The sequence below is a fragment of the Podarcis raffonei genome, chromosome 9 (assembly GCF_027172205.1).
Source record: "Podarcis raffonei isolate rPodRaf1 chromosome 9, rPodRaf1.pri, whole genome shotgun sequence".
Classification (NCBI taxonomy): Eukaryota; Metazoa; Chordata; class Lepidosauria; order Squamata; family Lacertidae; genus Podarcis; species Podarcis raffonei.
The window spans coordinates 35,921,151-35,948,576 of NC_070610.1; the positions used below are offsets into that span (position 1 = coordinate 35,921,151).

Consider the following 27,426-nt stretch of genomic DNA (forward strand, 5'->3'; position numbering starts at 1 on the left):
TCCAGTTTCAGCCACTGAAGTGGAGCCATGAAAGATGGGCTGCATTTGAACGTAACTCTTAACCATAGCTTTAGATGAATGAGCTTAAATGAGCCACAGGTTTACATGCTCTTCCTTCACCTCTCCAGTGAAGTTAAGAGAAGATGATTGGAAGCTTCCGCTTCTGTAGTTTAGCATGTCAACAGTAACCCTAAACTGCGGTCAACAGTGAAGACAACCCAGCTTCATCAACTAGTTTTGAGACTGGTTTGTTTCTGCCAACCATAGTTAAGATTAACCACAGTTTGGTCTGGGTTTTAATGATACAGCAATCTGCCACTGATTTAAATGGAATTGAAATCTTCTGAAATCCTCAAATCCATGCTGGAAGAGGAGGGCACAGACAAGCCTGAAGCTTAGTGTGACCAGTTGTTGTACAGTGGTACCTCTGGTTAAGAACTTAATTCATCCTGGAGGTCCGTTCTTAACCTGAGGTACCACTTTAGCTAATGGGGCCTCCTGCTGCCGCTGTGCAATTTCTGGTCTCATCCTGAAGTAAAGTTCTTAACCTGAGGTACTACTTCCAGGTTAGTGGAGTCTGTAACCTGAAGCGTTTGTAACCCAAGGTACCACTGTAAAACTAAATCACAGCTTAGCATTATGTCCAAACCAGTGCAGTGTGTTGCCTTACCCAGGAATAAATCTCTTGCAGAAACTTTCCTAGGCAGCCAGGAATTCAGCTTTGTAAAGAAATAAGTATCACACTTTTGAAGAGCTATGTGATACTTTGGAAACTAAGTTGCCTCTGTCTTTTCCCTGCAAGCTTTCTCTGGCCCATAATGAAGAATACAAATTATATGAAACATTTTTACAGTGCAAGGAATGTTAAATAGTATATATCTTCTGGAATGGTATATTTATCTTCTGGAAAGACAATATAGATTCTTCTCCTTGAATTTCATCACAGCTTGAGTATAGACCAACTATCCATCCAGTCTTTCATGCAAATTCCCACATATGCAATGATGTCCCAGATATGAGCCAACAAAAACAGCTCTGCAGACCTCCAACAGACAGTAAGATACAAAGAATTGGCGGATTTTCACATTTACCTTCCCAAGTCACACAGGCTCCCCAGACATGCAGACACATGATATGCAATCAACTACACAGGGAAGCATCACATTGATTGGCAACCCCTCTTAACTTCTTGCTGGCAGCTGCATTTACTATTTACCAAGCAAAGAGAATTCAATTCAATTTTAAAAACTGTAAGCCACTATCAGAGCTCTGTGGCCTAGATACATGGACTATAAATTAGAGAAATGAAAGCTGGGAAATTAAACCATGTAATACCACTGGCTAACAACATTTTCTCATTGTCTGGGTTTTAGCTCCTGCTTCGCCAGGCTTTGAAACTGAACATCAAATATGAAATCCTCGACAGTACAGACATACCCCAAAGAAGAATAAAACCACCTTGAACCAGCAGCTGCAAAAACATCAGCACCTGACTGCTTCATTATCTTCATTATCAATGGTTTATACCACAGGGTAATTACAGTATGCTAATGAAAACCCTTAAGATTTTCAGTCTAGCTGGTAAACAACTGCAATTTTCAGAACTCTGTTTACTCAATGGCACTTGATTCTGGTAAAGAGTAGAAATTCCACCCCAAGCTTTTTCAGTCATAGCGACTACTGAGGCATTATGGTAGCCTGACAAGAGTTTCCAGCCATGATGGCAAACCACAATGTTAAGTGTAGTAAGTAGCATCACAGCAATGTACAGTATTCAATCTGTAGTTCAGCAGATTGAGACAAGCTGGCACACCTCTGGCCAATTTTTGGAGGACCACCTATTGGCGACTGCAGGGCCTGAACTGATGATCCAAGAAGCCAGTTGTGTTCTTAATCAAGAGTCTCTTGGAGTCTTATAGTTAAGTCACAAAGTCAGTGCTAGGTATAGGAGGGCAGTTGGTAAAATGCCCACTCAGCTCAACACAAGCCACACCATACCCAGTGAAACTTAGCATCAAGAAACCTCTTACCTGTCATTGTCAGAATTAAAAAAAAAGTATTTACTGGCATATTGGAAGCAATGAATGTGCGATGTATTTAGACAGCACACTGCAGTTGTGCTCTGAAACACTTTCATAAGAAAGCAATGGCTATGGAGCCATGAGAGAGAAACCCAAGTGGAAACTCAGAATCGGCATAATTTAGTTCCATTTGGAAAACCACAATGTGGTCCTTCAAGTCTTAAGCTTCTTGCAGTACTATTAAGAACAATGTTTGCATGCAGTTCATGAAACTGTGTTTATCTGAAGTCAAGGGTGTGTGAAGCACAGGAAAAGAAGCAGCATCTTTACAGATATGGTGGAAAATAACAACCCCACCTAATTAAGATTAAAGGTGCTCCAAGAGAAATATGGAGCTATTATTGAACAAATAGCATTTTACTACTCTAGGAGGCACAAAATAATCAACATAAATAGCTCATCCAGGGTGAAACTGAATTTATAGTGCCATTCTGTTTTCCCTAAGAATATGGGCACAGATGTATGTCTGCATTGCATGAGGAAAGTCTCACTGTTAGCTGACAAAAATAATTAGAAATTATTGTCAAGAGGCTGAATGGGGTGAAGAGATGGCTGAGATGAGAATGGCCCAGCCATCCCTTCACCCCATTCAACCTCTTTTCTTTATGACAATGATTTCTAATTATCCCAAGTCAGATCTGAGGTACTGTGTAAAGCCGCACTGAAATACACTAGGGTACCGCTTAGCTTGTTTTTATTGAAAATAATAAATAAACGCAGGAGGTAACAATCCCACACCTTTCTAAAATGTGCAGCTAATGAAACAAGTAATGGTGTAGCACACCTTGTTAACATCTGTTTCATTACATAAGCTAAAATGAGGCCTTCCTAGTTTGTTTACTGCCTTAGATAAAGAGAAGAGTGAAGAGGCTGTATGCATGGCCAAAAGGAGCCAGCAATATGGGATATTAAGCAGAGATGTAATTGTCTGAATGCAGTCTCTCTTTATAAAGGGATTATCAATGCCTGGAGGTGAGAGTACAGCCCGTCACGACAACATCAATCCCCATTAATGAGTTTTAGAATGTCTGTAAAGGGGTAAAGATTACTACTGTCATTAAGTTATTACTGTAATGATAAAATCATGCACATCTGCAAGCATCAGACTGGGTACCCTATTCTCAGATTTAGTCTTTTGGACAAATACCTCTTCATAAGCATATATGCTAATACCTCTTCATAAGCAGTGATGATGCAAGATGATGTGTGTGACTGCTTTGTTAATGCTTCATGGTTTATTGGAGGTTGCAGTAAATCTTGTGTTGCAAGAATTATGTATATTAATAATCCAAATATTAAAGATATAAACCAGGACCTGGGAATTGTGAAAAATTCTTACAAACCATAGGATTTAGAGAAAAACATACTGGAGAGCTGCTTTATAGTTGCGTACTGGCTCTTAAGTAGTTAGGGCACACTGTAGTCACATGTTTGTGCTTTTATCTGCAAGTATAAAACATGTTAAAAATGAGCACCTAACATCCAACAAGTTTCCAGAGGGCCTGTATTGTGCCCACATCTAATCTAAAAGAATGTTCAAGCACAGATAAGAGAAATGATCAAAGAATTTATCTTTTTAATACTATTTCCCCACACACAACTGTTTTGTGTCATGTTGTCAAAGGTTGCAAAGGAATACATATCTGGCTTCTACTTCTATTAGCATGCTAAAAGAATCTTTTCTGAACATTTGTAGGCCACACTAATTAACTGTGTCAGGTTCAAGACTGTGTCAGGTTCAAAAACTTCTTTATGTTCTCTAGCTCTTTCTACTTCCATATCTCTTTCAAAGGAGCTTATAAAAATGCATCCCGTCCTTGCCAAGGAATTTGGGAGAATCAAAGCAAGAATGAAAACGCTTTTGCATTTTTAGTTAACAGAAAATAAGGACCATTTTTATTGCAAACACTGCCATATATATACCTAGTCCCCATTTGCACATCATGGTAAACAAACCATGGTTTACTATACACAAGTAAACTGTTTCTGCGTTGGTCTGTCATGGTCTTCCTGTTGGGGGAAAACAAACCATGTCTAAATGAGGGATTGTGGTTTGTTTCGCTACTAACAAACCATGATTTGTAGCCAAGGTTTGTTAGGAGCAAAACAAGCCATGGTATTTGATTCAGATGCGATGTTAAGCCTGGGATCATGGTTTGCGTCTCCTCAGCTTAAGTGGGGAGAAGCAGGACAGCCCAGCACAGTAAGCTGCTAACTATGGTTTAAGGTAAAGGTAAAAGGACCCCTGACCATTAGGTCCAGTCGTGGCCAACCCTGGGGTTGCAGCGCTCATCTCGCTTTACTAGCCGAGGGAGCCGGTGTACAGCTTCCGGGTCATGTGGCCAGCATGACTAAGCTGCTTCTGGCGAACCAGAGCAGTGCACGGAAATGCCGTTTACCTTCCTGCCAGAACGGTACCTATTTATCTACTTGCACTTTGACGTGCTTTCGAACTGCTAGGTTGGCAGGAGCAGGGACCAAGCAACGGGAGCTCACTCCATCGCGGGGATTCGAACCGCCGACCTTCTGGCTCTGTGGTTTAACCCACAGCGCCACCCACGTCCCTGCGCCACCTTTACTGCCCTGCAAACAGGGCCACCACATCCTGTGAGCATAACTCTATTCATATAGCTCTGGCTCCAACCCAGTGCCTTACAGACACCCAATATATTGCAAATCATCAAAGAGGCCTGTGCCCTTAAAAAAAATCTGCACAGCCCCAAGTTATGAGTGCAATAAATAGCACTTTAAATATTGTTATTAGCATGTGCGTGTATGTACGCCAGGAAGGAGGATTTATAAGGGGGAAACTGCAGGCTTTATGTGTAAAAGAAAAGGCTTCAAATCTTTGAAAATGTAGTGACAGATGCCAAACAAGCACTACTATCTTGAACTCACCGGAGCAATGTACTTAGAATTAAAATATCGCATGCCCAACACCCACAGCAAACTTGTGCACTTAGTATTTTCAGCAAGTCTTGCATTTGTACTCAGTCACAATATTACACTGTTTATATAAAGTTGCTATGCAGCAAAATAAAAAGGGGTTAACTTTGGCTCCCCCAACAGAAAAGGTTCTCTGGCAGGAATCAATGAAGCTTGTTTGGAAAGGGATTTGACATGCATACATTCTCCTGCTGAGAACTGGCAAAGGAAACCTAATATGAAAAAAAGGTTCCTGCCACATCAAAGGAGGCAAGGCTGTATCCCTTCATTTCTTTCCATACTTTCCTTCATGCCCTCCCTATCCTTTAGCTGTGTGGTTGATGAAGTCACGCCATTCACAATGGATCCGAAACGTTTTAAATGAAAAGAACAAAAGCTATGACATTTTGACAATTCTCTACACTTTAAACAGAAAGTATTTGTGCAATGTCACAATACAATCCAGCACGAGGAATAAGAAATTAACATTCATTTCTCTGCATTCCTAGATCACAGGATTATGAGTCGATTTAACATAAAGCATCTGAACGTGGAAATAGAGCTTATTTAAGGCCCAGAGATTCCTTTGTTTACTTACATACTAACTATATTTTTATCCAACTTTCCAGAAAATCATCGTCTCCTAAAGCAGTTCACATCACTTAAAAAGAAAAGGCAACACTGTAAGTTCTACAAAGATGTAAAAAGCAGGAGGGAGATCAGTTCTTTAAGGCCAGAACAAAGTTGGTGAGCTATAATTGGGCATTTATATCCAGTCTGGGCTAGGTTGATCTTCCTTTTCTGCTGTACTTTCTGTTTAACCTCTGAAGATGTCATCTTGCTGCAAGTTCCACCAGCAAGGAACAACAGCAACCAAAATATCTTACCCTTAAGGTGATCAGGAGTTGGCAGCTATGCATCTATTTTTACTTCTTTTGTAGAATAAGGATTTCTAGGCTGCCTGCCAGTCACAGTCCTCTGCTTGTTTATCAAGCGAGAACCTGTAGGCAGGGGTGAGAACCATTTCCATCTGGGAGACCAGATCAAAAAGTGCCACGCCTCCTGTGGTCCACATCTGACAGGCAAGCAGGTCCACAGACCATCACCTACGTAGATCCAATCCCACTCCAAAAGCAACAGGGCTTGCATTTGGCATCAAATTTAAGCAATAACTAATGCAAGCTGCAAAGTAACAATCAGGAGTGTCTTCTAATATTCTCTAATATTCGTTTACAGCAGCAGCTTCATCTGTCCTATGTCTGACATCATATGGTATCAGATAAGTGACGGGTCGGTGTGGACAGCCAAAAATGGTCTTACTGACCAAACTGAATGGCCTGACAGGCCTAATTTGGCTCACGGGCTTGAGGTTCCCCACCACTGCCAGAGAGAAAAGAAGAGGAGAGCAAGGACTAAACAGACCACAAGTAGATGAAAAGAATTTTGCATAAACTATTAAGAGGCAATGTTTACAACCCTTACGGTTCAAGATGCCAAGGGAAGCTGGCCAGGACATGCCACCAAATGCGTCTCCCTGGCACACCGTGTGGAGGCACAGTTGATCTCAGTAAGGGATGATGTCTTCTCAGTGGTTGCACCAAAATTGTGTGATGTACCTTGCTCCATGAGGTCCCTCTAATTAGCTTCTGCTAGTTCATAAATACAATTTTCTTCTGCTTGCCAAGTACCTGTTGTTTTATAAACCCCTGGTCTCTACCTTTGTTGTAGTTTTATTTTATTTTATGACATTGCAATGTAGCATTGCTGTTAATCACCTCTCCTAGTGCACATACATTAGAAGGATTGGATATAAATCTGTTTCAGTGATGGGAAACCTATGGCTCTCCAGATACTGCTAAACAACTCCCATTAGCCCCAATCAGCATCACCATTAGTCAGGGACGATGAGAACTGGGAGTCCAACAACATTTGGAGGGCCACAGGTTCCCCATCACAGCTTTAAATAAGTATTTCCTCCATTCTGAAATACCTCAGCCATGACCCTTTAGACGGCATGCAGGCACTTCCCATTTTCTGGCCAGGTGTAAATTTCTGCAAAGGTGAATCTGCAACACTCAAGTTTGCAAGAACAGCAAGGGGAGCCTTAGCAAAATATTCACACACACCCTGCCACCTTTAATTTAGTCACTCACGCACCCTGGTGGTCTTCTACAAAGAGCTGATAAGGAGAGCACAGCAGGAGGTTAGAGGGTCAGGCCTCTCTGCCCCTTTCTCACTTGACGCTTGTTCTCCAAAATAGTCAAAACAAGCTGAAGCATTATGCTCCATGTCCCTTCGTTTTCTTACTGGCAAGGCTGTGCTCTCCATGCCTGAAGAAATATGCTGCCAAGAATGTTTAGGAAAGGAATGTTAATTATTTTCTATATTGTTCTCCTCTTTCTGCATAACAAGGAAAGCAAGGAGACGATGATGTTTTCATTGTGAAAATGATTGTGGATAGAAGCATAACAGAAGGCACAAGGGTTTAAAAAGTTAGTCCTTGAAATAGGCAGAACACCACCCCAGCAATTTCTGCCATTAATCTTTGCCAAGCACACCAAGTTGTTGGCCAGTATTCTTGTTTCACCTCTTTGCCAAATTCGAGCAGACATAATAAGCATAAACAAGAGCAGTAAAAGAAGTTTTGTCCCTGTTCAAAACATGGTTCTCCCAAGAGCAGCAAGAGAAGAAATTAAATGCCTTTGTCTGGTTGAAGGAACAGACTAATAATAATCCAAATTGACTTTTAGACCTTCGATTATAAATTTATATCCAGGGTTCCTAAAGTGAAATCCAGGCTGCACTTCATTTGCAAAAACAAACAAACCACCCAACAATATTGTCAAAGGATACCTGGAAGCCACCGTCTTCAATCCAGGCAAGCTTTCTCCAAAACACACATAGGTCTGTGGCTGGCAGTCAATGATTATTCAGTGGTAAGGAAAGCAAACTGTTCGTGTTCATGAACTTGCCCACTAAAGTCTTCTTTAGAAGCATTCTGTAAGCACTCTCACTTTTGAAACTTGGCTATAAGAGAGAGGATTTTTATATGGCAGAATCTAAACTATGCAACTCCCCCACCCCCCAGGTTATATTTGCTTACTGCCACCCTTTTCTCTACTTTAGCCACCAGGCAAAGTCCATCCTGTTCTCTGGAGCCTTTTAATGGCTTTTCTTTTACAATAGCAGATCTTCTAGAATTGCCTTTAGTTGCAAGCCCCACTGTCTTGTCATCTGCCATTTTATTACAATTTTTTAATGTTTAAACATATAAACCGGCATGCCAGCTGCAATGCTAAGCTGGTAAAAAAATTCCCTAGGCAACTGTGTTACCACCTGGGCAATCTTGACTCCAGAAGCACCCACAAGCTGCACACTCAATCCTTCAGGGGGAATGCAATCCCTTCAAGGATATATTGAATCCCACCATCCCAATCATGTGAAGATAAATGATCAAAGCTATTTTAAAAGATCAAGGAGAGAAGCAGACTGAGATTTGTTTCTTAATCTCATTTATACTCAATGAATATAAATACGCTAAACTATACTAGTTGTTGTTTTTAATTAGTAATCAATTTGTTTTGTTATTCATAGCATATTTTAAAAGCAAACCAACCAGCCAGCTATTGTAAGTAGCTTACAACGGATGTCCCCCACAATAAATAATAGTAATAAAAACATCACAGTTCTATTATAGTTCTTATCTGGAAGTGTCCCCTACTCAGATATATGCTAAATATGCTCTGACCCAGGTTCAGCCAACCTAGCAGTTTGAAAGCATGCCAGTGCAAGTAGATAAATAGGTTACACTGTGGCAGGAAGGTAAATGGCATTTCCGTGCATTCTGACACTCGTCACGGTGTTCTGTTGCGCCAGAAGTGGTTTAGTCATGCTGGTCACATGACCTGGAAAGCTGTCTGTGGACAAACGCCGGCTCTCTCGGCCTGAAAGCAAGATGAGCATGCACCCCATAGTCGCCTTTGACTGGACTTAACCGTCCCGGGGTCCTTTACCTTTACCTAAATATGCCTCCAAAAGCTAATGCAAGGTCTCTCTGGAATTGGGATTGGAATTGAAACTTGTAAGATACTCTTCATAAATTTGTTGGTTTCTGCTTAAACCTTGGTTCAATTTTGTGTGTGCTTTTCTCCCGCAACTATTCCAGGAAGCACAAACAGCACAATTATGACCCACCTGAAGAAAAGCGGAATGGCACTCCCTCCACATTTGGGCACTGTGACCCCCCTGAAGAGGATGCAAACACACCACTAGGTCCGTCTTGCGAAGGGGCACCACAGACATGAACTTACAACTCCACGTGGGAGGTATGTCTATCAGTATCCGCAAGAGTGGCTCAAGTCAATGCTGCCTCCCCACTGCAAAACTGGCAAGAAACTCCTCCACTCCCAAGATACTGGGCCACCAGTATGTGTGAACTATCATTTTCATTCCAGTTGCTGTTTCTGCTTTGCAATGTGTGCTCAACGAGATTTCTTCCTTTCGAGCCAGATGTCGTACACTAATGGATTTCAGCTCTGGAGAGTGTCTTTATTCCGTGATGACACAATGAAATAAAGCCACTCTCTAAACTGAAATGCAGCACTAAATTGCACTTGCATTACACACTGATGTGGAGGGTGAGAATGTGCTCTGTTCAGTAGGATTCTTTTCCTCTGGGAATATCCATGTATTGTTTCGAGCATGGCAATCTTTTTTTAAAAAAATGAAGAAGCGACCTCACACTGCAATTATTTTAAGTATTTTGCAAACTAAGACTGTAATGTGGTTATCTTTTAACGCAGATCTTTTTTCTTTCTTTTCTTAAAGAGCAAAACCGAATGGCAGCATTGAGGGAACTAGGCTCTCTCATGTGTCTAGAAGCCAAAAAGATAAACAAGAGGGCTTTTCTTTCCTAGATTGTTGTCACATCTTTGGTTAATCTTTCTTCCATTTTCGGTATTCAAGAAATATATCAACAGCCACAAAGCTCAGAAGAAAATGCCATCTGGAGCTTGATCTGACTTTGCTAAAATGAACCATCATGGGAGTGAAGCAATAAAAGAGACATGAAATCAAACAGTGTAACATAAATTAAATCAAGCCCACAGAACTCTGTTTCCACTGGTTTTTTTAAAATATATAATTATTAAATAGAGGTCATTTCATTCAAGATACTATTTTCTGCAAACGGAATTGTAAAGTTTAGTAAGACTGATGCTAATTAAAGAGCACCACAAGATGGAACACAGATGTCTCCGAAAATGCTAAACAGTTCTTAATAGCATTTTAGCCTGCATTCCCAAACACATTTTCAGAACAGCACTGCTCTTCTGTCTGTTATGCCTGAAATGCATGCATTTTAAAAACAGGGCTACTTCTTTCAGCTGCCCCTAAACAGTACAGGGAAAACCATGTAAACGCCAAGCAAAAACTCCTGTTATGGACAGCTACATGAATCCAAAAGATACGGGTTTGCTGGGTCAAAGAAGCGGCTTTTATCGCTTTGGTGTGTCCATAAGACATCATGCACTGAATATGCTGTCCAAGCAAATCACAGTGAGGTCCTGTAGGTAGAAGACCTATGACACTTACCAGTTGTCAGCTCATTTATTAATTTGTGTCCTGCCTTGAGAACTCAAAGACTCAAACTGAATTACTATCAAGCAACAATAATGATAAATTAAAGAATTATGACACAGAGGAACAGTAACACGGAGATAAAAAATACCATTATGCCCAGCACCAATCTATCAACATCCCAAACCTGACAAACTAGATTTTATATCTCTATAGATAGACAGATATCTAACCTCCTAAAATGCAGGAGACTGGAAGAAACCTCCACCTTGCTATCTGAAGGGCTGGAATCTGCAGCAGGGCCATGTAGACAGAAGGGAAGAGGGCAAACTTGGAGAGAGCCGAGGTGTCATGTTCCGGTGGCTCTGATGGATCACAAGGAATGAATCTAAAACAGGGGTCTCTCTGCACAATCTAACTACACAAAGAGAAGCAATCCCTCAGTTACAGAGGAGTGACAGATCTGCCTGAATGGAAACTGTGCAACATTTTGCTGTGCAGCGCACTTGCTAAATAATTGAATTATAATTCAACGCAACACAGTAAAAGTAATTGTAGTAAGAGATCATTTTCTAATACAGTGGTACCTCGGGTTACAGACGCTTCAGGTTACAGGTGCTTCAGGTTACAGACTCCGCTAACCCAGAAATAGCACCTTGGGTTAAGAACTTTACTTCAGGATGAGAACAGAAATTGCGTGGCGGCGCGAGGCCCCATTAGCTAAAGTGGTACCTCAGGTTAAGAGCAGTTTCAGGTTAAGAACGGACCTCCAGAACGAATAAAGTTCTTCACCTGAGGTACCACTGTAATTACAGTTCAGGATTCTTTATGAAGCAGTCTCAAGACTGCATTAGACCATCTGATCCAGTATTGCCTAGTCTGACAGAAGCACTCTGTCTCACAGACTTCAGCGTCAAACCTTTATTTCAGCTTAACAGTATCAATTCTTTCGTCTCTTGGAAATGGCAGTACTAAGACAATAAGGAATAGTGTATGGCCCTAGTTAGAGTGATGTAAGTGTGCCGTATGATCTCATTTTGAAAAGTCTCTTTCAGTGGGTGTGGAACAAAAAGAAGAGGAAGAAAAAGCAACTGGGAGATGAAAGCATCTTCAGATACATTTTAGAAACTACTAACTCACTCCCAAGTGGAAGAGCTTATGACAGTTAAAGAGCAATACCCTTTTAAAAGAAGATATCATATTATAATTTGAAAAAATCAGCATTAAAAACGCTAGCATGAAAGTTTCTGAATGTGTTTCCACTTTACTTCTCTTCCATGCCAATGAGAAAATTTATCCCAGCGGTTAGTGTCCATGAGGTAAGCTAGTTTTGTCTGGGGAGTGAGGGAGGAGGAGCAGAATTGCAGCTGTAATTTTAGTCCTGTTTTGCTCTATTGCCCTACTTGAGGCCTTAAAGATCTTCTAAAGAGGTCTATGTTTTTGTGTGTGTTCTGTTGTTGTTTTTTGGTCAAATCTCTATAGCGAGTAGACGTTTCCTAAAGACTAGCATAAGGAGGCACACCCAGTTAAAGGAAAAGTAAACTATTGAAATATTCATACATCTCATACACACACAGAAATTTTAGCAATGCACATAAATATAGATGAGAAAGGAACATCTCCTAGCTGAAAATGCAAGCCAATTCTGAATAGCCAATTCCTTTATTCACTTTTCAAGTATGCACGTTTGACCAGAGCCCCTTTAATAAATCTAGATTTGTTATAACACAGGATTACTGAAGGGTAAATATTGGGATGTATCCAGTGCTTAGCCGAGATTCTGTGAGCAGAGCAGAGAGAGAAGCAATTTTGAACAATTCTTCCTCTTTCCTGCAGCCTCATGCCCTGGGTCTGCAACAAAGTGTTGGGTAACCCTCCTTACCAGATTTGGGTGCACACACGCAGGGAGAAATCACTGAACAATGCTCCCCTCCCCATTCCTTACTGTCAGCTGAGTGATACTGCTAGACACAACCCGTAGTCTCAGTTGAACTCAAGCAGAACTATGAAGAGGGCGGGGGTTCAGTTTTTTAGATAGTAAAGTCCCTGTGTCATTTACATTTAGTGTTTGCTCTTTTAAGCAACATAACATGGTTATTATGTTTGGGGAAGCTCAACGTAGAGGCATAATTTAAAAAAGTGTCTGATTATTTACTTATTTGTTGCATTACATCCCACCTTTTCTCCAAGGAGCTCAAGGTAGTAAAACTCCTGGATGGTTAAGTCCAGTCAAAGGCGACTATGGCACTCATCTTGCTTTCAGGCCAAGGGAGCCAATGTTTGTCCACAGACAGCTTTCCGGGTCAGCATGACTAAACCGCTTCTGGCGCATCGGAACACCATGACGGAAACCAGAGCGTACAGAAACACTGTCTACCTTCCCACCACAGCGGTACCTATTTATCTACTTGCACTGTCGTGTTTTCGAACTGCTAGGTTGGCAGGAGCTGGGACAGACCAACGGGAGCTCACTCCATTGCGGGGATTTGAACCATCGACCTTCTGATCAGCAAGCCCAAGAGGCACAGTGGTTTAGACCACTGCACCACCCACATCCCTATTCAAGGTTTTATACATGGTTCTCCCCTCCTCATTTAATCCCCACAAGCCTATGAGGTGGGTTAGACTGATTGGAAGTATATTTGTACATGCATTTTTAGAAATACTAATAACATTCTTGCACTCACCTCGAACTAGTACCTTTTCAGAGCACCCCCCCTTTCCCCTCCCTGCTTCTCTATGTATCAGATACCTTAAAAAGAAAAAGCTAAACACTAAATTCATTTGTGCAAATAGAGGTGAACAGTCCAGATATAGGTAGATGAAGCCCATCTGGATTGTAGGGATACAACACGTAAGGTTCATGAAATATTATATAGCACAGGAGCAGCAACCATCAATGTATTGGAAAAGATGACCTACAACTACATCATCACAAGGTCATGGAGATCTTTAAATAAAGGCAGGATCCCCCCCTTTAACTCAATCTTTAACTCAATTTCCCCCTTCTCTGGGTCACACTGTTTTAACTATTTTAATTGTGCCACTATCAGTGATCTTACTTTATAAAATATTAGTCTTTTATAATCACCAAGTTCTTCCAGTTTCCTTCCTTGGTTTCAGATGGAGCAATTTTTACCTTGCTGACTGATTTTCAAGAGCAGTGGTATGGCTGTGAAATCTCCACACCACAATAGATAGGTACACCAAAAACCAGATAGGTTTCCAGGCAAGACATGATTTGTCTATGGGGAAATGGATACAAGTTACAAGAGAAAGAAAAGGAGATTGCAACTAAATCTCAACTTTTGAGAAGAGCAAGACTCCCTGAATTGTGTTTTCCAGATCAGATAAGCTGGACGTAAATGGACAATATGAAGCTTGCTGCTGACATGAAGCTGGCTGAAAATTCATGAACGAACAACAAAGTAGAACCAGTTGGACAAGTCTTGCAGTGAAAAGTGAGATTCTAAAGTAAAGGAGGAAGGTGTATGTCTAAGGAGTGGTAGGGAAAATATCAAAGAGGTTGGCATCAGTAGTTTTTGTGCTTGTAATAAGCAAATGAAGAAAAAGTGCATAGACAGGGAGCAGACAGAGACTGGGACCAGAAAAGAACAGCTCAGTACAAAAAACAAAAGGGAAAACATGTGATCCTCCAAAAGTATATCTTCTTTGATCTAACCCTTAAAGATGCTAATCAGGAAAACAAAGGTTGAATAGTAAGAGTCCAAAGCTGCTCTTTCCTAATAGCCTTCCTAGAGTAAGGAAGACACAACATTAAAAAGTACTTAAGTCTTAGCTCATTAATCCTCTACACCAGCATTTGATAACCTGGTGCCTGCCAGATGTTTTGGACTACAAGTCCCATCAGCTGTGTTCCTTGTTTGGTGGATACGTTTTATAGTTAAATTGCAAGGGTCACAAATCTCATGTTACCTTGTCACTGTTTCTGCCCATTGCATGATTTGGCAGGTTTGACATTCCTTACCAATATACATTAACTGATTTGCTTTGTAGAACTTAGAAAAATGTTGTCATCTCAAAAGTGAAATGCTTTGCTCTGCATAGCAGGAATTAGCCAGAATCTCCCAATTTCCTGTTCATTTCCTTAAAAAAACCCCACACATTTCCCTGCCCAACTAACAATCAGCACATTTTAGAACGAGATTAAGACTACAGTTGGCAACACCAAATAGGTCAATTTAGCCTCTTGGCACTAAAGGCAGCTTGGCTCCTTTCATATTTTCTTTTAAGCATGTGTCCAATTGGTAACTTTTTTTGATTTTGTACAATGTTGCTTATCTATTAAATGTACTAGACCAAAAATCCACAAAGAGATGCAATGCCTCTGTGCAAAAGTGACACTTAGCAGGTTTCATACACAGCCGAGTGATATAGTACAAGAAGACTTCGTATCTGCTGAATTTCTTGCAGTTTCATTCTTAAATACAAAGGCTCACAAGTGAAAATACATTAACCAATACAGGGGAAAGCATCAGGCCATAGAAAGACAGATACCTTTAATGGCACTGATCTCCTTATAGGCCAACATGACTGATTTCAAACTTACCTTCTCCTATTAGGAATGGGGGAGAGATTCAATTCAGGTCACACTTAAAAGGCACAATGACTTAATCTGTACCTTTCAAAAACAATATGAAAACTGAAACACAGCCATCCTGCAACATTTGCCCGTCTCTGAATTTTGTGATGCAGTTATCCAACAATACAGGGTTTGAAAGAATGCATTTATTAAATGAACACGTTAGTGAAAATAGCATACAAAAGTTCAAGGTAGGGAAATTGCTTGAAAATATATGTATGTTAGTTAAAACTGCATTCAAAAACATGTTTCTTAGGAGAAATTTGCACTAAAATACCAATGCATTTTCGTGTGTGTGTACACACACACACACACACACACACACAGCTGTAGAAATGTGGAGAAATTTAAGATTGGGAAAATGGGAAACTGGGAGGAACAGAAACTGACAGATTCTCCCATCCCTGTGCAACAGCACAACTGCAAAATCATGTACAGTGGTACCTCGGGTTACATACGCTTCAGGTTACATACGCTTCAGGTTACACACTCCACTAACCCAGAAATAGTGCTTCAGGTTAAGAACTTTGCTTCAGGATAAGAACAGAAATCGTGCTCCAGCAGTGTGGCAGCAGCAGGAGGCCCCATTAGCTAAAGTGGTGCTTCAGGTTAAGAACGGACCTCCGGAACGAATTAAGTACTTAATCTGAGGCACCACTGTATTGAAAATATAGCAAATTTGGCTTTTATTTATGGCCATGGTATGGGGACGTTTTATTTTTCCTGTCAGATTGCAGATTAGATTCTATATAAGCAGGAAATTCAGTTAGTTCTCTCCACCTATTAAAAAGGTCAGTACAATGGCAGCTTTTTTTGTTGCTGTCAAATCCAAAATTCAGAACTACATGACACCAGAATATCTCAATTCCATATTTTCTCTCTCTCTTTCTCATGCCAAACACAGATTAAACCAATGCATTTTTAAAATATTGGTCCCATGCAGGCTGCAAACAGTTAACAGCACCTTATCTGTAGTCCTGGGATCACATTGACCACTTCTCCTTGCCTTTAATTTATGGTAGATCACGGAAACTAAAGAATACTAATTGTACTACATATGTATGTGTATTTGATGTACAGATTTAATTTTCCTCATTTGGCAGGAAGTAATAGATGGGAAAGCTATTCTGGGGTTGCTTGATCATCTGTAAGAGCTCTGAAATTAAGCTTCTCCAGCTCAGATCTTTTAATTTGCTTTGTAAACCATATTGGAATAAATATGAGGGACAATGTGCAACTGCTTTGAATTCTGCTCTTTCCCCTCCATCTCCAAATCAAATTCCCTCTCACCTGCTTATCTGGCTGCTGTTTCAGTGGTGGAAGGAATGTCGATCCTTTCTGCCTATGGCACCTCTAACACTGGGAAATATACTTTCCCCAGGGATACCAGCAAGATATGTGGAGACAGAGGGACAGAATTAGTTGGGGAGCTCACGGGCAAGTAAGGAATAGACTGCTTGCATTCCCCCATGAAGTCATATAGGTGTGATCAGATTTGTCTTGCAACTGAGTTCAATACAATAATAAGGGCTATTTCCTTTCTTTCTTTTACTATGTGAATCACAACATTTGCCAAGTCCAATTACAAATTAAACCGGGGCAGGTGAGTGAGTGAGTCTGCCAGTTGCTACTGTTGGATCTCCCCAAAACTTGTCTTCCAAGCTAGATCCAGAAGCTGGAAATATGCCCAAGTTTGGGGCTGGCGAGTGGAGAGAAATGGGTGGGAAAGGAAAGGCTACAGAGAACAATCAGGCGACAGGGGAAATATTACATAACCTCCCTCATACCCACCAATTCTCCCCTACAAAAGAGGAAATGTGCAATCACGCCCTTATTTAAACCTAGCGCAACATACATTTAACTAGACCAGATTTCTTCCATGGCTTGTTTCACCTTGCCATAACCCCATGCTGGGCTGATGTGGCTGACACAGGGAGTCACCCCATGTGTCCTCCTTTATGATGACTGTGGGACAACCTTGGGGGAACCTTTCCTCAGGACACCTCCTAATGCTTCTGGATGTGCACATCAGCACTAAATCAGCAAGGTATGAAGTCACTGTCTGCAGATTAAGAGAGAGTCATCTCTCCTTGGGCTAATGGCTATTTAATCTCTCCATGTCACAAAATAGGTCATCCTAGTTTGTAGAATGCCATTCTCCCACAAGTCCATTGCAATTTAATGTGAATGATCAGATAACACATGGACAGATTAGACAGAGACAGAATAAGAATTAATATTAATGCTCTAATTCCCCCTTTAAGAGCATACCTCTCCATTTTGCCAAGAAAATGATAAAGGAAGCATTAACTTTTAGTATTTTCGGTTCAGCCGTGACCTAATACATACTCAAACAAAGAATGAGGTGCACGGAATCAACTGCATTGGTTAAGAAAAACAATAAAACCAAATGGTTTATTTGTAATACCTTCAAGCATAGGAACAGACTAAACATAAAGGGATTAAGAATCTAGTGATTCTAATTCATTAATTTCAGACTGGTGTGCTCAGCATTTCTGAAGATCTAGACCTCAACTAGTTTTGACAGCTTTGTTCCTTTCCAAGCAGAAAGGTAGTTGTAGACTGCTAAGCAGACACAGTTTTTGAACACTGTCCATGATTAATTGGAACAGCATTCCAACACAAATAGGATAAAGAGGGAGTTACACTTTTTAAAAGTAGCTGTCAGCTCTTCTCCAGGAAGCTTTGGGTAGTCACAATGGTGTCGACATGTCAACTGTGCACACCTTGGGCTGGGAGTTTGGTTATACTGGAGCCAACTGACAATACAAAAAAAAATATCCCAGAGATAATTAACGCTCTTATAAAATGCCTCTCTCCCTTCTTGTCAACTCCCAAAGAAGGTAGCTGAAAAAACATTAACGCTCATGGTAAGTTGATTATGTTTATTCTCCAACTGGATTCACACACCCTCAATACTGCAGGCCTGTTTCTATGAGAAAAAGCAGCTTGAATGGTGGAAGAAGGCTTGCATTTAATTTTATGAGCCACCTTGAGAAGACTTTTGCCCTTCAGTTGACCTAGATGTATTTTAAATAAAATAAAAATCTATAAAATATTTATTTTAAAGTGAAATGATTTTTTTTAAAAAAAGAACATTTGCAACCCATCTGGCAGCTCTTTTATGTTCTATGGATCTGTGAAGGCAAGTAGAGATTAAAAGGTGCCAGCTGAGTTATCAACACAGGAAGCACCGGAAGGTCAAACAATGTAGGAACTATTGTATCTAACAGCATAATCTAGAAGCCTCTCTCTTGTAAAGCAGTTCTTGGTTGCAGGCACAAACTCTGCATATGAAAGCTTTGGTTTTACAGCAGTGCCAAGAAAAAATTGCATGCAAAGGTTTCTGAATATAAAAAAGAGAGATGTTGATCATTCTATTTCCACATGCTACATCTTCTGTTACATATTATGTGTGAAGCCCTCTTTTTTACCACGACAGGCTAACCCTTTTCTTCAAATGCTTTAGCACACTCTAATCCACAGGCAGGATATTACAGGCTGAGACCATTTTGTTTGGGGGTTCCATTCCTGGTCCCCATGTGCGTCAGCAGAGTGCACATAACCTCCCTGCTCACCCCCCGTTCTGCCCTCTTCTGGGTCCAAAAGGACCCATGCATCAGTAGTTGCACACTAGTTGGATGCTTGCAAAATGGTTACTGCCTATACAGAAAAGCTGTGTTCTGCTAAATCTGGAATAGGTGGTCTCATTTGGGAGAGTACATTACATTTGACTTTACTATTTACCTGATTTTTAGAATGCAAAATGCATGTCATAGAATACTGCTCATATATAAATCATAATTAAATGACATGCCCTTTTACTAATTAGAAAGGGGTTTACAACTTGAACCTCAACAAAATCATTTGAACAATTCCCACCACTACCATTTGCCATGTACTTAAATGATCAAAACCTCTAATGGAAACTTGCATGTGTCAATGGAGGAGAACAGACAAACAACATAATCTAAATACCAGTGCTCAACCATGGCACATACAATCTTTTTCATTTAATCACGCTCTCATATGCTCACCTAAATGTGAATTACAGATTGAATAGGACCATGTACTACAAGCTTATCAGCAAAAAGATAACTGGTGACAGATACTAGACGTCATATAGCTTAGCCACATTACAATGCTAACACCTTGGCGTAAAAACACATTTTAGACCAAAATCACATTTACTTGCAAGTACAATGCAAAAAGGTTTCAAGTTTTGAAATGAGAGGCAAATCTAGTTGTCTGTAGAATTTGCTTAAGGTGCATAACCAGATTTGTTCCTCAAAAGTCTTGCAGCAAATATTAAGATGTATCCTGAACTGTATCCTATTTCATTCTTTTCACCGTGCTTTCACAGCAAAGTATAAAACTCTTAGCTCATGGGTCAGCAGTTACATTTTTCAGGTTTCCCCATTTGGCATCCCCTAAATATGGCTTGCCAACAATCCTGTTTGCCAAAGACTCCTCCTCATGGACTCTACCATTCCTGCAACTGTTCACCTCTACTACACTGAACCTAAACATCACCTCTTTTTTCAAGTTTTTTTTTCGTTTTCTGGATTTTGTGTTGGTAATCCTATTACTTAAGTATCTCACTGGCATGTTTGAACTGGAACATGTCCTCTTCTGAACCTCAGTATAAGACAAGAAATGCAGAATAATTTGTAACTAAGTCTGAGCACAGTAGTGCCTTCCAGTGTGTACCTGAGTCTGGTGCTCAAAATCCAGCTCATAAAGAGAGATGGTGATGTCATTCCGCAAGAACTATGTCTTAACCTCACAAATAACCACAAAAATTATTGTGTCTGATTTTCAGAGACAAGAAGAAATTAAATTAGGATTTTTTTTAAAAAAATGGAGAAAAATAATACTTTTGACCTTTAAGTGAAGACTGTACCTTAAGCTGTTAGCATGACCAATGTTTAAGAATATCCCATTTATATCCAGTTAAATGTTAGCTTGGGTGCTTTCTCTCTTTCCACACTAAGCGGGAATAAATATATATTTCATATGTCTATCAGCAGGTTCCCCCAAGTTGCAACACCACACCAGCTTTTATCATTACTATTTCAGGTAAAATTTCCCAGAACCCTTTCATTTATTTATAGCTGATCAAAATCACAAAAATAAAGCCAGCCTAGTACATTAACTGGAAAAGAAATAGGAGCTGTAGAAACAGCAGAACTTTAAGTAAATGACTACTCAGGCTTTCTTAGTAAAGGATGTATACCCAAATGCACATGGGTATGGCAGGATAGACCATGATGTGGAGGAAACTGGACACTGCATGGGGGCCATTATCTCACACATGTACGAAAGCAAGTACAAGACTCAAATGGCAGCAGGGCCTGCCTGCATCAACACTCGGCATTCTAGACCAGCCACTGTGCTCAAAGGTTCTAGGGAGGGCCCAGTAGCCCTTATACCTGCTCTGGAACCCTTCCAACCCCCAAGAGCTTGGGTTTGGGTCCCATAATGCCCTGCAATGGATGACACTGAGCACTATTGGACAATGGGCTGCTGCCATCTTCATTGCCTGAAATCCTTGACAGGGGCCACCAATTTAACAGGGGGTGCAACTGTTTTGCCCAGAGTCCCCTCAAACCTGGAGCTGTCTTCGTCTGGTAGCAGGTTTCCACTTCAAGCACATGTAGTACAATAACACTTGCTTGATCCATTTCTACTGTAGCGTTCGTCCAAGGAGCTCATGAAAGTGTAAATGGTTTTCCCCATGCAGAACTTTGTGAGTTAAGCGATACTGAATAGCTCAAATTTATCAAACAAGCTTCTCAGCTGAATGAAGAACTGAACCAAAGTTTCCCCTAATCCTAGTCCCATCACACTAGATGCTATCCTGCATTAGCATGCATTGGTTTTTTCACATGCATGCATCCATCCATGTCTGTTGTTCAATGGTTCTAGGATTCTATATATGCCATTTAGTTGGCTCCTAAAATGAAAAATAAATATAAACACAGAATTACTCACAGCTTTGGCTTAGCAAGGACTGGAGGTGGTGTTTTTGTAGGTGAAAGCAGGCCAGCAGGATGAGAAGATATATTGATTTGGGTGTCACCGTTAACTACCCCATTGACTCTACGGCTGGGATGGACACCATTGGTTTTCTTCTCTGCAGAGTTGAGCTGTAATTGAAAAGCTGCTACACTGGATCTGGCATTGTTCATCTGGTGGCTCTCCAAGTGTTTTGGAGGAAGCTCAATAGAACTGATCTCAAGGTTTGTAGGTGGGGGTGGGAAGTGGTGGAAGTCATCGTCGTTCTGTTCTCTCATTGGCAAGTCACGGCTGGAGATTTCAGAACTGGCTAAAATAGGAGGAGGAAAAAGGTAACAATATAGATGGGCGATTGTAACTACAACAGATAGTTTCAATTACTCTCACAAATACAGTATTAGTTCATTGAAGGTGATGTCAGCATTTCAGTTATAGCAGCTATGCCAAAAGGCATATGCCTTTCTCAAGTTCTCATGCACATTTGAGCTGATGTAATCATCTTAATGAATATTTATTCACTGCTGTTTGTCCATGATGTAGGTCGAGCTAGTTGCCAGTTAAGAACAGTAATTGATTTATGAATGCTCAGCACTGGCTGAGTGAGCCAGTTTGATGGATCAGTTGTGTTAGCACTCACCACAGATATTCCACATCACTGTGTATGAGAACCGCCAACTTTTTCTGAGGCTTTTGTATGCATTTCTGTTTTGCATTTTACACTGACAGGAGGGTTGCATTTTCGCCTGTTGTAGAAACTCAACTTTTTCCATTTTGCCTCTGCTGCCACCTAGCCTCAGAAGCTTGGTGTTAAAATCTGCCAGAGCTACTTAAAACTTTCCTCCCAAGTGTAAGACAAAGGGTGTTTGTTCTTCAACTAAGATTTACTCATAAGAGTAGACCCATTTAAATTAATGCACATGGCTACATTAGGGCCATTAATTTCAATGGTCTGCTCTGATTAGAATTTAGTCGAATGGTACCCCAAATATTAAATTATTGAAAATATTTATTGATAAAATTACTGTGATTTTAATAAAACACGAATAATTATTTTGTAATTAACTGGATGCAGTCAATGGTTCACAATACGTGCTTTTAATGGGCTATCAGTCAAGTTCGTCATCTGACTGAATGGAAGAGTTTTAGGGCCAGTTGCTGTAATATTTCCTAAAAGCGCCTTAAGGTTTTCTTCTGGGTGTTTCACATATCATTTAAAAAGACATGAGATAAACTCTGACTCTGCCCTTTATCCTTAGATTTTAAATCCCCTTTCTTTGTGCTTGCAAGTGCATAACACCAGGAGAGTCTGGTTCACACAATTAGTGAACTGATTGAAACAGAGATCAAATAGCTGCTCACAATCCTCTGGGGGAGGAGAGGCAACACTGTTTCAGTTGCACACATTTGATGGTACTTGACCTTCAAAATTAGCAGCTGCATTTCTGGAGGCTGAGAGAGATCCATATGGCCCCCTTTCCTATTTCCTAAATGCCTTTGAAGATTATGTAGAAGCCTCTTCACCATGTCAACATTACATACTCTTCCTACCCAGACGCAGAGTAATCAAGTCAGTGCTACAGGATGTGGGAAGATCATCAGAGACTAAACATGAGATGCACCCAGAAGGGGGAAGGGACTGTCTCACTACACAGCTGCAGCTGTGTCCAAGAGTGGCCAGAAAAACATCACTGACTTTCACATACACATTAAACACTGCTGAATACCTGACAGCACGGTCAGCTCTGCACTGCTTGTGACTGATCCATAGTCATTTCTTGCTGTACAAGTGAAGGTTCCTGCATCCTCAGGAAAGGTCTCTGCGATTACAAGAGTACATATCTCCTCTAAAAAAAAAGGAATGGAGGGAAGAGAAAAAAAACCAGATGTGTGAGCACACAAGATATACTGGAACTGCTATGTGTCCGAATACGAGATTTGATTGTGAAATCATGTTGTGTGTTAAACAAGAAGCACAACAGCCAAAAACAGTGCCCAAGGGGGAAGTGAGGAACCAGAAGAGTAAAGCACACAAACACCCATGTTGTTGGATCCCTGTGGTTATTTTCACACACAAATCACAATGAAATCAAAAACAGGAAATTAAAATGAGGCTGATATCCAAAAGAATGCTTACTGGAGAAAACCAAGAGCACTTTGGTTAGGAAGGGATATTGGTGTTTATTGGAAAGTGGCACCTCAGCCATATTGCACTACATAGCAGCCTTGCTGCAGTGCAACTTACTTCAGATAAAATATGTTTAAGATGAGAGTTTTAATAAGAAATAAACTATTATTTCTCCCTCAGAAATCTAGCAAGTGGGACAAAGCTTGACTTTCCCCAAATGCAATTTGACCCTTCTGCATCCACCTCAAGATTTTCTTAATACGGTGGTACCTCGGGTTAAGTACTTAATTCGTTCTGGAGGTCCATACTTAACCTGAAACTGTTCTTAACCTGAAGCACCACTTTAGCTAACGGGGCTTCCTGCTGCCGCCGCGCCGCCCAAACACAATTTCTGTTCTCATCCTGAAGCAAAGTTCTTAACCCGAGGTAATATTTCTGGGTTAGCAGTCTGTAACCTGAAGCGTATGTAACCTGAAGCGTATGTAACCCAAGGTACCACTGTAGTATGCATTTCTTCTGCCCATCTTAAATACATCCTACACTACTGATAACTCATTGACATCAGTTTCATCAATCCATCAACCCATCTTCCTAGATTATTAAACGTTACACACACACCCATCCCACCTTCCTAGATTATCAAACATGTTTCAAAGCTGGCTTATAAGAATCAAGATTTTTTTTTTAACGGAAAAGAACTGATAAAGTTTAAACAGGAGCAATTTCAGTTAACTTCACCAGACTCATAATATAAAAAGACCTTATCCTGGTGCCTAGAAAACCCCAGTAAATCTGGCTGCCAAGAAAACAATGCTGTCCCTGGGATAGCATTCTAGGGTCAACGTGCCATTATAGAAAGACTTTCCCCTGCCTAACCTCTGACAAAAAAGGCTCAATCACAACAAGCAGGCAGCTTCAGGTGGAAGCAGGAACTCCATTAGCATGGTTACACTAAGATTTTGTTTTTTATTGTAGCTCTTTTTATGTCACTATTGTCATTATTAAAATCTACTAAGTAACGATAGATTGAGTAGATTCAGACACCATCACACTGACTTTTATATGAGCCTGACAAGAAAGAGCCAAAGTAAGCCTCAGTTTCACTGGCTTGGCTCCAAGGACGAGTTCAGAAATTTTCACTTTCATTTTTGATTAGCTACACACAGCTTGCCGTGTCATTTAAACTTGGCAAAGTGTAGATAATCTTAACTATGAATTGTTTTCAAAACAAGCCAACTTGGTCATTTCCCTTATTCTTTCAAAAAAACCCCCAAACACACCAAAAAACCAACAACAACCGGTGAGTGTTTTTCGTCTTCGTATCTGCACATTCTGAGCAATCCTGGTCGGTTCTTAGTCTAGCTACGCTAGCAGAATACACAGGTAGCCCAAATGTCCTCAAGACTGGATTAACTCAAAAGGTTTTCTTGTTAACATTTTAAAGGCTGCACTCCTAGGTGCACTTACATGGGAGTAAGCCGTGTTCAGCTCAAAGGGACTTACTTCCAAATAAACATGGATAGGTTTGTGCTGTGATACATTCATATCTGTCTCATTGAAAGAATACAGAAACTTGGGACGACCTTTTCTATTTCGAGCCTCACTGTATCCACATTTGTAGGAAAGTAATGCAGCCATGCAGAACGCACCATGATTGTCTTCCTCTTAGAGTTAAATTATTATACCCAGGAAGCAATTCTTCAAGATGTAGTGAGTGGCAGCTGATTGGTGTCTCAATTAAGTTGAACTGTTTTTCCTTTAAAAATTTTTTATCATGTATTATCATATATCCAAAGACTTCCTGTGCTGGAGACAGTCTGAAAATGAAGTACTGATTTAAAAAATGTCCAGTATACAATTCCATCCCCTTGCCAGACAGAAGAACAACTAGTTGGCAGCACAGAGCAGTCTGTGGAATATGACATAAAATTTTGTGGTCTAGAATTACTTACCAGAACACATCAGTTTTAATCTGATCTAGATTATGACTAATGAAAGATCACATCAGACAATTAATAGGCAAGACAGTTGTTTTCAACCAGGCAGACTTTTTACACCAGCAGTTTCAGACAATGGGTTGTTTTTATGTAATGCTATTCTGTTATGTTAACTGCATGTGGAAGTTATACATTTCACAGGAATGTAAGTGCTAAAAAGTAGAATAATTCGGTAAAATATTGAGAAAATTGATGAAGTCAGTTGGCTCTCCAAGAATAAGAATGCACAAAAAGTTCAAGGACCGCTACTTTTCTTCAACAACAACCAGTGAGAATGATGCTTGCTAGTTATCTGTGCAGTAATTACAAAGTTGTCATTTATTTTAAATTCTAGATTTAAATTCCAACCAACTCCAGCCTGAAACTTCACGGCAGGAAATAATATGGAAGATAACCTATATGAAGAATCCAATAAAATCAAAACAAAATAAAAGTATAGCTGGCACTGGAAGTTTCAATCTGCACCAGCTTGTTCTCAAATAGTAGCAGATCATGCAAATAAAAAAAAAATTGTCCTATAATTATATTTGCTGGTGCTTTTCCAGCAAAAGGTGCTTCTTTTTGGGTTGGATGGCAGCCACTGAATCTCTCTTCTACTTTCATAACCACCCTAACCTGTCAAGGAAGAAGACAATCACATGCAAGTCCATGGGTCAGGTTGGAACAACATCCATCTTGATAAACACTTCACTTCTAAACTACTACTTTCCCCCTCATATTTCTTTTTTAGTTCTTAATTGTATTTAGACTTTTTTCGGCATTTCCTCTCCCTGTAGCTATGAATGTTACAGAAGTCTAAAAGTTATCTTTTTTCCACGGGTATTTTAATTATTTGTTTCATTTTTATTATATTACACAATTGTTTAAATAGTATTATCCTATAAGCAGTTAATCACTACAACGGTACCTCAGGTTACAAACACCTTGGGTTACAAACACTTCAAGTTACAGACTCTGCTAACCTGGAAGTAGTACCTTGGGTTAAGAACTTTACCTCAGGATAAGAACATAAATCGCGCGCTGGTAGTGGTGCTTCAGGTTAAGAACAGTTTCAGGTTAAGAACGGACCTCCAGAATGAATTAAGTTCTTAACCTGAGGTACCACTGTATTATATTTGCAACCCCCCTGAAGAAGCGCACTTTGAAATGCATTGTGCAAATACAACCTTTTCTGGCCTGCACATTTAATATTAATACTTGCAGAGCGGGGGGAGCACTGCAAGGACCGACAGACTAGTTTGAAACAAAAGCATGATAATTTTCTCATCACTCTCCATGATGAGCTGAAGGGCAACTGTCTGAAGCAGAGAGGCTTCTTACTTGTGGAGAGGCTCCCTAAATAACTTTAGAGTCCTAATTTTTCAGGATTCTAAAATGTGTGCGCACTTCCGATGGTCTCCCTCCATCTTGTGAAGAGCAAGGACGACAACAACATACGGGGCTAAGTTCACTCATATCCAAAAACACCCCCCTCACGTTTTCACTTAACACGGCATTATAAGGTCTGAATACAGCATCATTCTGTTTATTGCAACAAACATTCTGCAACATGTAGGCCTCTCCTTGAAAGAAAGGGCCAGCTGGTTCAGCACAAAACACTGCATTTCCCAGGTTCCCCTTTAACCGAAATCCAAAGCCAAAACTGCTAGGCAAGAGCATCAAATACTCATTACTATTCCAAAGCTCTTGAAGGCCTAATAGGTACTAGACTGCTTGCTTTCAAGGTTGCAGCCCTGCACACACTTAGCAGTCAATCCCACTAAACTCAGTTGGGACTTATAGAACTACAGATGTATAGAACTGGGCTGTAAATGTAGCCCTGTGCCTGCACTGCAATTCCAGTACAAATAAATCACATGCTGGTGGGGCATATGAGGAGCGGGTATGAGCACCGTAGCTTTGTCCCCCCCCCAAAAAAAACCCCACCCTCAGTCACCTTCCATGAGTTGGCTGTGGGGAGCATTTTGTATCCATGGAGGGTTCACACACATTTTTTAAACATTCATGGGGGGGACATATTTAGAGTGTGCCTTGCCACTGCCCCACCTCATGTGATTACTTGTACTGGAATTGTTAATA

At 40.4% G+C, this 27,426-nt stretch overlaps 2 protein-coding genes across 3 annotated transcripts in view; one reads left to right on the top strand and one right to left on the bottom strand.

Annotated features, from left to right (window-relative positions):
• Positions 1-27,426, top strand: part of CBR4 (carbonyl reductase 4) — a 291,935-nt gene that overhangs the window by 114,415 nt on the left and 150,094 nt on the right. The gene's annotated exons all lie outside the window — the stretch shown is intronic.
• The window catches only part of PALLD (palladin, cytoskeletal associated protein), a 215,441-nt gene that overhangs the window by 95,543 nt on the left and 92,472 nt on the right, over positions 1-27,426 (bottom strand). For both annotated transcript variants that reach the window (XM_053402876.1, XM_053402878.1), the window contains exons 9-10: positions 22,950-23,069; positions 21,202-21,535 (exon numbers count right to left, since the gene is read on the bottom strand). In XM_053402876.1, the coding sequence (XP_053258851.1) occupies positions 21,202-21,535; positions 22,950-23,069 (454 nt within the window). The remainder of the gene's footprint in view (positions 1-21,201; positions 21,536-22,949; positions 23,070-27,426) is intronic.